Source organism: Rhamphochromis sp. 'chilingali' (assembly GCF_963969265.1).
Source record: "Rhamphochromis sp. 'chilingali' genome assembly, chromosome: 14".
NCBI classification, from domain to species: domain Eukaryota; kingdom Metazoa; phylum Chordata; class Actinopteri; order Cichliformes; family Cichlidae; genus Rhamphochromis; species Rhamphochromis sp. 'chilingali'.
The window spans coordinates 22,867,306-22,880,637 of NC_137941.1; the positions used below are offsets into that span (position 1 = coordinate 22,867,306).

General features: G+C 38.9%; 1 protein-coding gene across 1 annotated transcript in view; it reads right to left on the reverse strand.

The window, feature by feature from the left end:
• The window catches only part of impg2a (interphotoreceptor matrix proteoglycan 2a), a 37,424-nt gene extending 25,154 nt beyond the window's left edge, over positions 1-12,270 (reverse strand). Inside the window, exons 1-12 of the mRNA XM_080903647.1 lie at positions 12,118-12,270; positions 11,872-11,982; positions 11,541-11,771; positions 10,271-10,437; positions 10,157-10,182; positions 10,011-10,043; positions 8,453-8,499; positions 8,066-8,130; positions 7,823-7,978; positions 6,718-6,776; positions 3,033-3,241; positions 841-884 (exon numbers count right to left, since the gene is read on the reverse strand). Of these exons, the coding sequence (XP_080759773.1) occupies positions 841-884; positions 3,033-3,241; positions 6,718-6,776; positions 7,823-7,978; positions 8,066-8,130; positions 8,453-8,499; positions 10,011-10,043; positions 10,157-10,182; positions 10,271-10,437; positions 11,541-11,771; positions 11,872-11,982; positions 12,118-12,184 (1,215 nt within the window). The 5' untranslated portion in view covers positions 12,185-12,270. The remainder of the gene's footprint in view (positions 1-840; positions 885-3,032; positions 3,242-6,717; positions 6,777-7,822; positions 7,979-8,065; positions 8,131-8,452; positions 8,500-10,010; positions 10,044-10,156; positions 10,183-10,270; positions 10,438-11,540; positions 11,772-11,871; positions 11,983-12,117) is intronic.
• Between the last annotated feature and the right edge of the window lie 1,062 nt (positions 12,271-13,332).

Below are 13,332 nucleotides of genomic sequence, written 5' to 3' on the forward strand. Positions count from 1 at the left end.
TACAGTTTTTGTGAGTTTTTGAGTGCGTGTGTGTGTGTGTGTACTCTTTCTATTAACTGCTGCTAAACCACCCAAGTCTTTCTGAATAACTGCAGAGTTTTTATTTCAATAACTGTATCAATCTATATTTCATATAGATATATAATTATATGTTCTTGTTCCTGTGCTTTCACATTAAGTCTTAGTGGTCCAAGTCTTAGTTTTGCTCATGGACCTTGTGTTTTTGTAGTGCATTAAGCTAATTCCCTAATTCCTTTTTATAGTTAAAGAATTTCTACTATACTACTTTTGCTATTGTATCTATTTAGTTTGATGGCTTATCATAAGATTCATATTTCTCATAACAACCAAATGAAATCTTTATTTAAACCGTTCCAACTTCAAATCAGGGTAGAAACTCTCCAACCTCATACCATGTGTCAAATTATCAGGCTATGCTGAAAATGTGACCAAAGCAAACCGAACTGTGATTATCATTAAAAGCACACTCAAACACAAGAGAGCACGAACAGAGACATACTTTAGATGGTATTGCTTGTCTAGATAAATTCTCAAGTGCAGTCTCTGTTGACTCATGGCGCTGTGGTGCACTGCAGTCTCTGCCCAAGAATAGCAGTGGATTATTACAGCAAGAACCAAACTAATCCTCAAAGCTTCACTTCATCCTTGCTAGTGAGCTCATCCCCTACCTGCGCTGGTGTAGTCTGGATAACATCTCAAGGCAGTTACGGGTCTTCACCACGGTGTCTTTTAACAAAAGCGATGTACAAATTCCAAGCAGCTGGATCGCCTGGAGAGAGATTGTTTTCATGATAGCTGTGGAGGTAACTTGTTACTCACCATGGCTCCGTCTTCAGTGTTGATAGAGTGAGGAATCTCAGACACTGTGGAACCACAGAAGAAACAAACATTAACAAAAACTGACATACAACACACAAACGTGCCAAATAGCCTAAATATTTCTGCCTGCCGGCATATTCAAAATTCTGTTAACTGTTAGTGTTTCAGCACAGACTGCCTGCTTTTTGACGGCGTCACCTCCAGGGGTAAATATCTACAAATCAGTGCTAAAATCTGGAATAAATATCAGCCACTGTGGTCCAAGGCTATTAATGCATCACCACCAAGGCAAAAAAAACAAAGCCAAAGCTGTGTCTTTAAGTCCCCAAGCCACATGTGTCAGCCATATGAGAATGTTTAGCCATCATTTTAGATGTCACAGCCTATAACTAATATGGAAATGAGAGGGCATCCATCTTTAAAAGTGCTTGCCTTTGCAGTAAACTAATGACCTGCAGTCTTTAAAAACACAAGGCTGAAGAAATCTCACAGGAGATTTCTTTAATTATATGTTAACGTATAATTAAATGACCAAAGTAAAAGGTAGGTAGGATATTGACTGCCTGAGTTTTTAGGTGGCATATTTAAAAAAAAAAAAATCATTGTGTAAAGGTGTCTGTGATTGGGTGAATGGGATGAGGTCACAGGTGAGGCAACGTCTGTTTGGCTAAAGACAAAGATTTCTCCATTGCAGTGTCGCCAACATTTAGACATGTTGACTACTCAGTAGTAGTTACTGCAATATTACCATCTGCAACTTTGTTTTCACTTTGTGAGTCTGTTTGCATCTCTATGTTGAGATCATTTGGGGAAAATGAACAGCTCAAAACACTTACTGCAGCAGAAACTACCACAAAGCTGGCTGCACAGCTGGATCAACTCCTTTGCAAGACGGACTGTAGTTGTATATGTACTCATGGATTGGAAAGAGACATTAAAGACAGACACAAGGGATTCAAACAGCCTATTATTGAAATACAGTATGTATTGTTTTGTTTTCTTTTGTTTTTAATCAGACCTGACCTGTGATTCTGTATATGCAGTTTTTATATCCCACTGTAGTCTCACAGGACTGGCTTATAGTTTCAGTTGGACCAACCAAAGTTTGTGACCCAGTTTTGCGCTGTTGTCACATCTTGGCAAAGTCTACAGACAACATAAAAAATTGCAAAAGTACTCAAACAGTCTTTGAGATAGTTCTTGCCACAGAAGGTGTCTCCAGGAGCATATCTTGCATGGATAACACATTCACAGACTCACAAGGTTAAAATAATCCCCGCTTCAGTCTCTCAAAACTCAGACATCTGCATAAATATGTAGAATCTGTAGGCAAGGGACAGGATTTGGGGGGATACGTAAAGTAGTGTGAATGCTATTGATCAATATCTATGATAAACTTTAGAGGAAAGCAGGTAAACAGTCCATGTGGAGAACAAAACAGCAATGACATTATTGCAAACGCACTGATTAACAATGACTGTATGTTTGTATTCTCTTATTGTATTTTCAGCATCATGGTGCACTGTGGGCAATGTTATTATCACATATCGACACTTCAAAAAAACATAGGGAATAAAATAAACCATATCTTTGCTTTGAATATGCCTGCTTCCAGTCTGACCATCTTTAAAGGAGAGCAATGCTAAGTAGGTGAAGTCAATTTTTAAGAGTTCACTGTGAAATCCAAAATATGTATGCCCAAAAAAAGAAAGGATTACAGTAAAGCCTAAAAATCTAAAGCTCAGATTTCAAACATCCTTTCTGCTGAGTTCTCCTTTGCTGACCATTTAATGACGAGGATTTAACTGACACACTGAATAAATACACAGTTCCTATAACTGATGACTGTTATTTGTCCATTAAAAATGGCCCAGTTGTGGGACTGAAACTTGTCTCTGTCCATTTGACAGAAAGAGAGTCAAATAAAAAAACAGATGAGACTATTAAAAGCCTGGAATGTTTTCTCAAGTGACGAACGGTGTGTTTTAATATCAGTGCAATGTCAACAGCGTCTCTATTTGACATGACACATGTAGGTTTGCCCTGCGATGCACGCACCACCTTTTCCAGTGCATTCCCAGTGACTCCACTGCCATGCTGGCAAAATAAATCTCTGCAGTATAGTGGAAATATGAGCGTATCAGTTTAGGGAATATCTTTAGGAAGACTGGCAGTAATGCACATCATCTTACCACTCTCCAGCTTTTTGTCATCTAGGTCTTCAATGAAAATTTTGTTGTCCTCACTGATGGTGAGGACCACAGTGGGGTGCTCCTCGAACTCCCGATAGGAGTTCTCCACTTGGTTCGACTGTAGGGTCAGGTAGTTCAGTTGTTCAGCGGTCACTCCTGCTCCATTCACCACCACTGTGACGGCATAGTCCACCACCAAACCACCAAACCTGCTGACACAAGTATGCTGTTGTTATATTATATCAAGTTCATATAGTGATCCAGGTTAGGCCTAGGGACAATTTTAATATAATTTTCCTATATTTTGGGCAACTGCACTCTCATATTGCAGGAACAGCACCATGCAGGACAGACGAGCTCTACAGAGGGTTGTGCGGTCAGCTGAGCGCACCATCCGCTCCGAGCTCCCTGACCTGCACTCAATCTACAGCAGGCGGTGCTGGACCAAGGCCAGGAAGATCGTGAAGGACCTCAGCCATCCCAACAACAGACTGTTCTCTCTGTTGAGGTCAGGAAAGCGATTCCGCTCCCTGAAGACCAACACAGAGAGACTGAGGAGGAGCTTCTTCCCGCAGGCGATACGGTCTCTCAATCACACCACCACACAGTACTGACCCACACATATGGTTCTTACACACACACTGGACTTTCTGGACTTTGGTTTTGCACAACACTGGTCACTATATTCTTCATTTCCAGTTAATACTTGTACAGCTGCTGTTATTGTGTATATATTTATTTATATTTAGATTTCTTCATACATTCTTATATAGTTCTATATTGTGTATTGTGTATTTTGTTGTACAGTTATTTTATTTTCAACTTTAATTTATATATTTTATCTTATTCTTCCCAGTTAAATTTACCCTTCATTCTAATTTGTGTTGTACAGTTATTTCATTTTTAACCTTAATTTATATTTTATTCCTTCCTAGTTAAATTTACCCTTTTTAATTTTGCATATTTATTTCCTATCTTATTCATAGCCTTTCCTTTTTTTGTTTTCTTTAGGTCACGAGCAGTTGTCCAAGCATTTCACTACATATTGTACTGTGTATGACTGTGTACGTGACAAATAAAATTTGAATTTGAATTTGTACTTATGTTATGCTAATTATGATTGAATTCTTCACTATAAATATATTACGTTATTGATAATCCCCACCTCTAATCTCTCTCCTTTAAAGCTCCCATTACCGCTCCACTACAGCAGCGAGTTTAAATATTTAATTTAAAATAAGCAGAGAGGGTTTCTCATGCATTTTCATGACCAGTATATTATTATCCCATTCAATAGTTTACATTTATCCTTTGCACACAATTACACTAAAGGTATTAGAGGAAAAGAGGAAGAAAATTGTTCAGGCATTAGCTTGATTTAATGATAAACCTTTTTTTAAAAATTGTAGAACGCTAACATATGACTGATGAATCGTGTGATTTATTCTTGCTTGGAACGCAGGAGTGTGACTGTATAGCGCTAAAGGAGCCGAGTCAGCAGAATGATCAATATCATCATAATAAACATGGAAACCTCACAAGAGATTCCAGAGCCTGGAAAAAGCCATCTATCAGGCTTCATTTGACTACTGGGAGCCCTCCATGTCCATGCTGACCTAGTTTGTTGGGTTACTGGCAGACAGCTGAGCATGTGCTGACCCAAAGTCAGCCCCATTTAGAAGGAGATCCAGTTCACAAAAGGGCAGTCAGGCACGCTCTGCTCCTGCTGTGCCTTGTAAGTTGGAGTTAGAAGTTGCATGCAAGGTTGATTACAGCAATAAATTCATTTCTTACTCACCTATTTAATGTATAGCCATAATTTCATGAATAAATAATATTCAGAGTACAGTTACCAAAAAAACTAATGACTGCTTCTAACTATTATAACTATGTTTATTCAGGTATTGAATGTGAGCAAACATACAAGGTATATAAACGTTGATTTCATTGCACCTCAACAACAAACTTTGTACCCTACAACATTTATCAGGCCTTTTGTATTTACAATTTTCTACACAGATTCATACATTGAATAATAAATGAATACTTCAAACAGACGACATGTGTTGTTTTCTCTTGTTTTCCAGAGGTTGTGAGAAACACATTACTCTCAAATCTTACTGTTAAATATGAAGCCCTGACCAGTTAGCGTAGCTTAGCTGTAAACAGCAGGGAAGACTGTTTTTATACAACCCCTTTGCAAAAAATGTTTTGGCGCTGCGTAAAATGTAAATTAAAAACAGAATGCAATGATTTGCGGATTTCATAAACACAAATTCACCGCTGTGTAAACAATCTTTAAAATGCCTGTGAACTGAGATCATGTCCACGTATGGCTTCTTTTGTGGATGGCAGAGCTTTAACCTGCATTTGTGGATGGTGCTGAGGAAATGTTCTGGAAACGTTCCCGAGCTCTTGCATTAATTTCCATGAAAGAAATGGGCTATTTTCATGCAGTGGCATTTAAGGGCCTGAAGACCAGGAGCTTCCAATACAGATTTTTGGCCTTGTCCCTTGTGCACTGCCAGTCTTTTTATCTTTTGGTGGTATTATTCCATCAAATTCAAAATTATTTAATATTTGTCATGAAATAGCCTCACTTTAAGTATTTGATATGTCTCCTGTGTTCTGCCATGACTTAAATATGGATTTATGGATTTTTGTGTCCCAACCCTTTACACAGCATCATAAATGTTGTGGAACTGGGTTTATATGTCCAACGATAAAATACCAGCACACCTAAAGCTCAATAATCAGTGCATAATAGCCAATGTGTTTATTCTGCACACACAATAAAAATGTCTAACAAAGTTGCATTTTATGAAAAGTTATATCAAAGCTTCTAGGCGCTGCTGGATTTAACGATTTCAGGAAGTTCCTCGTTCCAGTCAACGATCCAGCACAGCATATTGCAAACTAAATTCTTAAACTGTCAGTTATCCCCTTCTGCTTTTGTTCAGCTCAAACAAACCAGTTCAGTTTAGCTTTCCAAATAGCCATTTCCCTCTGTTTCCAATTTTTGTTAAGCTAAACTAACATGGTGCTGGCTGAAGCTTTTGTACCAGTCCCACATAAGCATGAGACCTCTCATCTAAATCCCCATGAGGGAACGTACAAGCAGATTGTTTGACCCTGCATTCTGTTTGTTGTCCATTCACTTGCCTTTTGTAATTCCCTTATTTTTCTCCATTTCACCACACAAACAGGTTATTTTTGCCGATAACTCCACTCATTTCCATCCTTCCAGGTAAAGCTCAGATTATCGTCTCTATACAGGAGCACCTGCTCACTTGGTTCGACCCACCCTGATCCCACTTAACAGGTGAGTGACTGCGTTAAGTCCATTAACACAGGCAACTAGTGACACAGCTTAACACGTGCCCACGCTCACAGGTAAACACAGTGTGAGATGAAGCTGGGGTCACACACATACACAGCTCTAGTTAAGGTTGATAGGGATCTGTGGGCTTAAACACAACACAGGATGGGGAGAGCTATTCAAGGTCGAAGTACCAGAGCAACTACTGATGACTCACCCCTCTGCGCCATCTTGCGGCCTGTGTGAAACAAGCGAGATCTGTTAAACTTCTGCCGAGAGCTCAAATCACGATACAAGTATTACAAAAAGAGGCGTCTTTAAAAGGCCATTTGTTCTGACAGCCATAATCATTGGAGAGAAGCTGACCTGAAGTCAGTTACAGACACACTTTTAAATCCAGGAAGCCCCTCCAGAGCGTCTTCTATCTGCAAAGACAAAGTTGACCAGGCATCAGAGTGGAAACCGCAGTTAATTTGTTTCTTATTTCGAGTGGTTTACAATGAACTTGCTTGCCAAAATAAATCTCATTCATTGTTCCAAAAGGACTTGTTTCATTCAAAGTACTCGAAATGTCGTCCCCGGATTATTTTCCTTAAAAGACAAACTGCTCATAGAAAACAGCTTGTAGTGGTTTTCAAGGCCTTGCTTCACCACACTAACATGAAAAAAGAAATAGATATAGTCGTGTCGTCCTGCAGACTCACTGACCCAGTTTATTAAATCTTCCAGAGATGAAGAAGTATGCGTACAGGTCTCCAGGGTCTTTCGTCTGCTGACTTCTCCTCCACTTCCTCTTTCTTTACACTCATTTACCATCAGTCCCTATCTTACCCTCCACTCCACTTTTCTTCTTTATCTCTTCAAGGCACGCAAACTTGCTTGTATGCATGACGTTTCTTGCTATAGACTACAGTATGTCAAGGTGTGTGCAGATGTTAGCTGTCCAGGAAATCCCCGCAGAGAATAAAAGCAGCTCAGAAATCAAAAGAAAAAAAAATACTGAAAGCATTCATCAAATGCAAAACACATACACGTGTGTGCACAAAAAAATGCACCAAATTGTCTGTTTAATGTTTTCATTTGCAAGGTTTTGTGCATCCGCTGCCAGGGAAAAGGCCTGTAGGCATGTTTACTGAATCTTCCAAGTACCTGTAAAACCACTGGATACCTGTGCAGCGGCGTGCATGTGCGGAAGTTTATGTATTCCCAAGACATGAGTCATGAAGCTGGATTTTCAGCACATTATTATTTCACCCTAACCAACTGTGTATCATAAAGTCAGTGTGTTTTGAGCCCTTGCCTAACAGTTTGAGTTTAACTACTGCTGTCATTAAAGTGCGAGTTATTAAAACTAACAGTGCTTCAATCACAGACCATAAACCAGTAGATATAGAGAGTCCAGGCCAGCGCCAAGGCTCAGATGGGAGATATAAAGGGAAACAGACATGAGGAGCCAGAGCTAGAGGCAAACCTTTTCAGCGAGCTGTCTGCTGAGTGTTTGGTACTGGAGGCTGGCCGGATCAGCAAGGCTCTCGTTGTACATTTCTCCTGACAAGAGGATGCTTAGCTCCACAACCTGCTCCAGCGGAGCAGGAGTAGGCGGTTGTACGGTTATATCATTGTAAAGCTGAGTAGTGAGAAAGAGATAAAGACGCACTTTAGTTAAGGGCAAATGATCAATCCCAGTCTGCAAGCAATCTGTGTTTACACTCACAGGACTCTCCTCTACTCCTGGTGAAATGGCAGGGGAATCCTCCTCCTTGTTTTCAGCTGTGTCTTCTAGGTGGTTAAGTTCATATGCAAAAGAAAAAGGGATTGTCGGTTTATTTGAGGTGGATGTCAGCTTAAACGTTTGGCAAGTGCCATGATTAGTGATAGTTATATGGATTAGACTGTCCTTACCCTGACTTCTTGCTAAATCTAAGGGTCAGCTGACCTAAAGCCAAGTTCACATACCGAGCACTTAAGGATGCACACTCCAAAATACAAAACTGCACACTAGACACGGGCCAGACACAAAAACAGCAAATCTATATCAGGGTGGTTAAATAAAAGGGGGATTTTTGCTACAGATGCCAGTATAATCAGGTAAAACACTGACCTAGCTCAGGAGCTTCAACGGATTCTGGTATGTCTGGTGTTGGAGTGCTGTGAAACACAGGAGGATCATGTTAGCGACGCCGATACAACGTTACACAATTATGATATAATAAAAAGGCAATAAGCACAACTATTAATGGCTTATGCACACTGCATGTAGGGTCGGAATAAGAAGTTAATGGAAGCAAATCCAGTTTCCCAGTGTCTGAAAATTATTGAAGGTTAGATTTTTGTCTATTAATTTAGTTTGTTAAAAAAGATTTTAAAAAAGAGGCAAAGACTGAGATCCAAGCAAGTCAGAAGCAGTCAAGCTATTTGTAATTGTTTATTTAAATTAGATAAACTGTTGCACCATTGGCTAACAGGACTCAACCATATCGATATATAATCACTACACTAAAAAAATAAATAAATAAATAATTTCTTAACTTCCTTTCAACTAATTTAATTACTTGTATATTTTGTATGCAATTTTGTTACAGAAGTACAGAGTAAAATGTTAAATTTATGGAATCTTGTCAAATGAAATGTACTGGATTTGCATAAATTTAGAGCATCGGAATAAATAAACCTTTGATTTTATATATTTCACATGAATTTGACTTTGTGTTTATTGGGGGGTAAAAAAAATATTTTTTAAGTGTGCTGTTCAAATGAGCTGTAAAAGATAATAATTATATTATTCTGGGGGGAAAAAACATGTGATTCATGTGTTTACCAAATACCTTCAAACATTTGGTGAAATCGATGCTGTTTATACAACTGTGAATGTTACTGCAGACACATTGTTTGGCATTTCTGGGCACGATGGGAAACATGTGATATCCAAATCATGTGCATGTTGCTAACATTTGATTGAGGACTAGGGGAGATGCATGTATTACGAGGTCCTAACTTTCAAAACCAAATTTTGTACCAACTCAAACTCACTAACCAAGAAAAGGTAAACATGTTCCACGTTCAGTAATTTCAGGTTGATTTCTCAAAGCCTTCAGCAGATACGTCAACGATTTTTTTTTTTTTTTAATTCCCAAGATAATCCTGAGTCAGTTTTAGGACGGCTGGTTTAGTGGTTTCTGTTTAAAGCGTCAAAAAAAATGTTTTTATGAACATGGTGAAACAAAATGGGTTTTTTTAATAAAAATCTCATATTCTTTAAACATCAGACAGCAAAGATGTAGCTGGAGTAAGAAAAAATAAAATGATGGAAGACAGCTGACCTCAGGCCAAGCCATTTTACAGAACACTGCAAAGACAAACTGGAGTTTCAGAGTCTGAGTCAAACTTCATGTTTCCACATGACATGAATAATAAAAAACGATGAGAATTATAACAGGTACGGTTGTATCTCAACAGCTTCTTTGCTTGGACCCCTGTTAATATTATCATTTAAAGAGAGAACTCAAACAGACAGTGAGCATAAAGACACATACCTAAATCTATGACACATAAATGAAAAAAAAAAAAGAAGCCAAAACAAATAAATGTGAAAAATCATGTTTGATAAGTGATGAGTGGGAATATGAACAGGTAAGGTTGAAGAGCTTTGACAACCTTACCTGCACATATGTTGCCAGGACCTGGTGGGCTCACTACAGATAGTGGTAAAAGTGACACATTTACAAAACACAGACTTAATAATGAGATCATGAACGCATCATTAAAAGGTCACTTTGGGGAAAACAAAGCAGAGAGTTTCTTTTACCTCTTCAAACTGGGCAGCGACATTCTCTGGAAGTGGAAAACAGTTTCATGAGCCAGCTCCAGAGAAAATCATGTTTTGTACTAATCGCATATCATTTTATTGTTATTTAGTTACCTTTTTAGCCAGAGTCTGATGCTCCTCTGACGTACTAAAGTAGCTGCCAATATCCCGTGCAGAGACTATGCCCTCCTGACATCGACTCATCCAGCTTTGGTACTCTTCTTGCTCTGGGAGGCGGTCCCAGAAGATCTTAAATGCCTCCCATATGGTCTCCTGGCACACTGGTTAGACCAGAGAAAGACAGCACCCTCTTAAAAAATTTATCTGGAGAACTTTCTTTCATAGTAATGTTTTCCAAGTTATTTTTATTGGGGTGAAACTTGAACCCTAACTTAAATGTATGCTTGTTTGACAAGGAAACCACGACACACGTTCATTAGCTGAGAAATAAGATCATATTTTATGAGTTTGACTCATTTACAATCTTGATATCATTAGTTAGAGTTTCTGGGGGCCCAAGCTAAATCATAAATCTATCCATTTCCACGTTGATGTCGTGATATAACTCTCATGAGTCAGCCTACTGGGCGCTGATCCAAAATCAGTGCACAGACATATGCTCCAATCTTCTTCTCTAATTAACAGTGTCCACAAGGCTGCAGTGATCACTTCTAAATCCATATCTAACTTGCATAACAAACCTGCCCATGCACACATATAAGAAAGAGCTAAATGTCTGTTTTTACTGTAACTTTTGGCTTTTTAGAAAAAATCTTTTTTTTTTTTTGTTGTTTGTGTAATATTTGTATTTTTTGTCTGCGTGAATTGCTAATTTCATGAACTATTCCAAGCGAAGTACTTTAAAGCAGCATTACCTACTAATATGCAACTTGGCTGTCAAATTGCATTGTGGGTTATTGGTAGATAATATAAAAATATATAATGCAGTGCTAAATTGTGCAATAATCCTTTAAAAGCACACCAGAACTCGTCGGCAGGGCTGGTAAGATGCAGTGTAGGTAACAACGGCTTCTTTTAATGGAGACCTGATGTTGTGTAGATGCTACCAGTGTGTGTGGTGTAATGTTATTTCAGTAAATGAGCCCAATAAGTGGAGCAATCTGTTTTGATACAAATCTAATGAAGTCTAATTGAGTCTGATGGATCTTATTGCGTAAACACAGCAAAGGTTAACTCTCTCGTCCACTGGAGAATTAAATCTTTTCACACTGTAGACACGCAAAGGGGAAGATACAGAGGGGGCAATCTCTCAAAATCAGTTTGTTTGTTCTTTTTGGTGCCATCTTCACACCTTGGTGTGACAGTGACAATGAAACTCCATTTACAATATTCATTTTTAACACCGATTCACACTGGGTCTTACCTCTGAGATGAAAGTAGCTCAGATGGTTTGCAATGACTTGCTCGGCGGTCTCTTGCGCGCACAGTTTGACTCCACTTGGAAAAAGGATGTTCCTTTTCTGTCGAGAGATAACCGCGTGGCTCTCACGCGATGGCTTCACCTCAGATATGTGAGTGATGCGTGGAAACACCACAGGCTCCTGAGTATAAGGCAGATCAAGGTATCCCATAGAGGAACCTTCCATCATTGCATCTGGGGTGCACAACAACAACAAAGTTTAAAATATAGAGTTTGTGTGTGCATTTAGGTAAGTAGTGAACGCTTGATTTTTAAGTCAACTAATGCCACGTACCTGTCTTTAGGTCCAGAAATATGACCATTAAACCAAACACAGCAGGGTAGAAAACACATTTCCACGAGAGGATGCTCATGTTAAATCCGTGATTGTGCTTAGATCCGTGGCCTTGGGAAAGGATCAAGGAGATACGTGTTTCGTCTCAAGTCACGCAACAGCAGTAGGACAAACTGAGTACGAGTTTGCATATTTCAGAATTCTCCAAAGAAGACCCCAAAGAATAAGAGAAGCCCAATCACAAACCATTTGCTGACACAGTCACACTGTGGGCTCGCGCTTTCCTCTGTGCCCGGGGAGAGGTGTTTCCCATGGTGCTGAGAGGACAGCTCCTGGCTCAGGTAGATAGGCAGATGGCACTTGAGAGAGAGGAGGATTTTTTAATGCTCTCTAATCCTGTTTACAGTAAGTCTTTTAGGAGAGCTCACCAAGAAGTTACTGGAGCAACACTGGGAGGGGAGGGTACTTAGTGTGGAGGAAACGTGGTCAGAGAGGAGGTAACAATGGCTACATAAAGGCCAAAGAGCAGCCACATGTACTCTATGTATGTAGAGGAATGTGAGGCAGGTCAAGGATTGAGTTGGCCATTAAGGTCATTTTGGGGGGGAAAAAAAAAAAAAGAGTCCCTTTAACTGGCAGTCACCCAGTTAAATGTGCACTCAGACTCATGAGCTCAAGAGATGACATTTAGCCACTTGCTATTTCGATGGGGTTTAAACAGTTTTCAAACTGGAAATCTGCTTCTTCTTGCCTTTGAGTAGACCAACTTTTTGTAGCATTTACAAAGAGTGTTTGAACACACATTTGGAGGTTGAAATTAAAATAATATGATCCTTAAGCAAAAGTAAGTATATTGTTAATTATTGTGATATTTAAAACGTGGGTCATGTAATCTCTCATATAATCTTAGATTTGCCTAAAAATGTGAAATTTTAGCTTCATATACCAAAATGCTTTGGGGTTTGTTTTTTTTACATTTTAAAATCTGAGGCATCATCAAAACAAACAAGCAAACAAAAAATGAATAATAAACAATCTTTAAAAAACTCACATTGCTAAGGACATTTAGTGATACTTTCTGGGACGCAGGTAAATCTCAGAATAATTTGAAAAAAGAAAAAACATGAAATTCTTAGTCACAAACTAAGATCATACTGGATTGAGAAAATATGTGCAGCAGATAGTTTAACTCAAACAGAACAGAATGTTGGAGTTTCCAGAATTTCATATCACAATTCCTAGGTGACGTCTTTCTTAACACCTTCAGAAAACCTCTCTGAAGATTTTCAGAGTTTTCAGTTTGAAAACTCTTACGTTGCCTTGTTGGGTGACAACAATATCCCATCACCCTTTAATGGCTGTGGGGTAACAAGAATCCACTACTGACAATAACATAGCGTGTGTACCAACTCACCAGTCAAAATAAAATGCTTCACAATGCACCAGTTTGTAAATCATTCT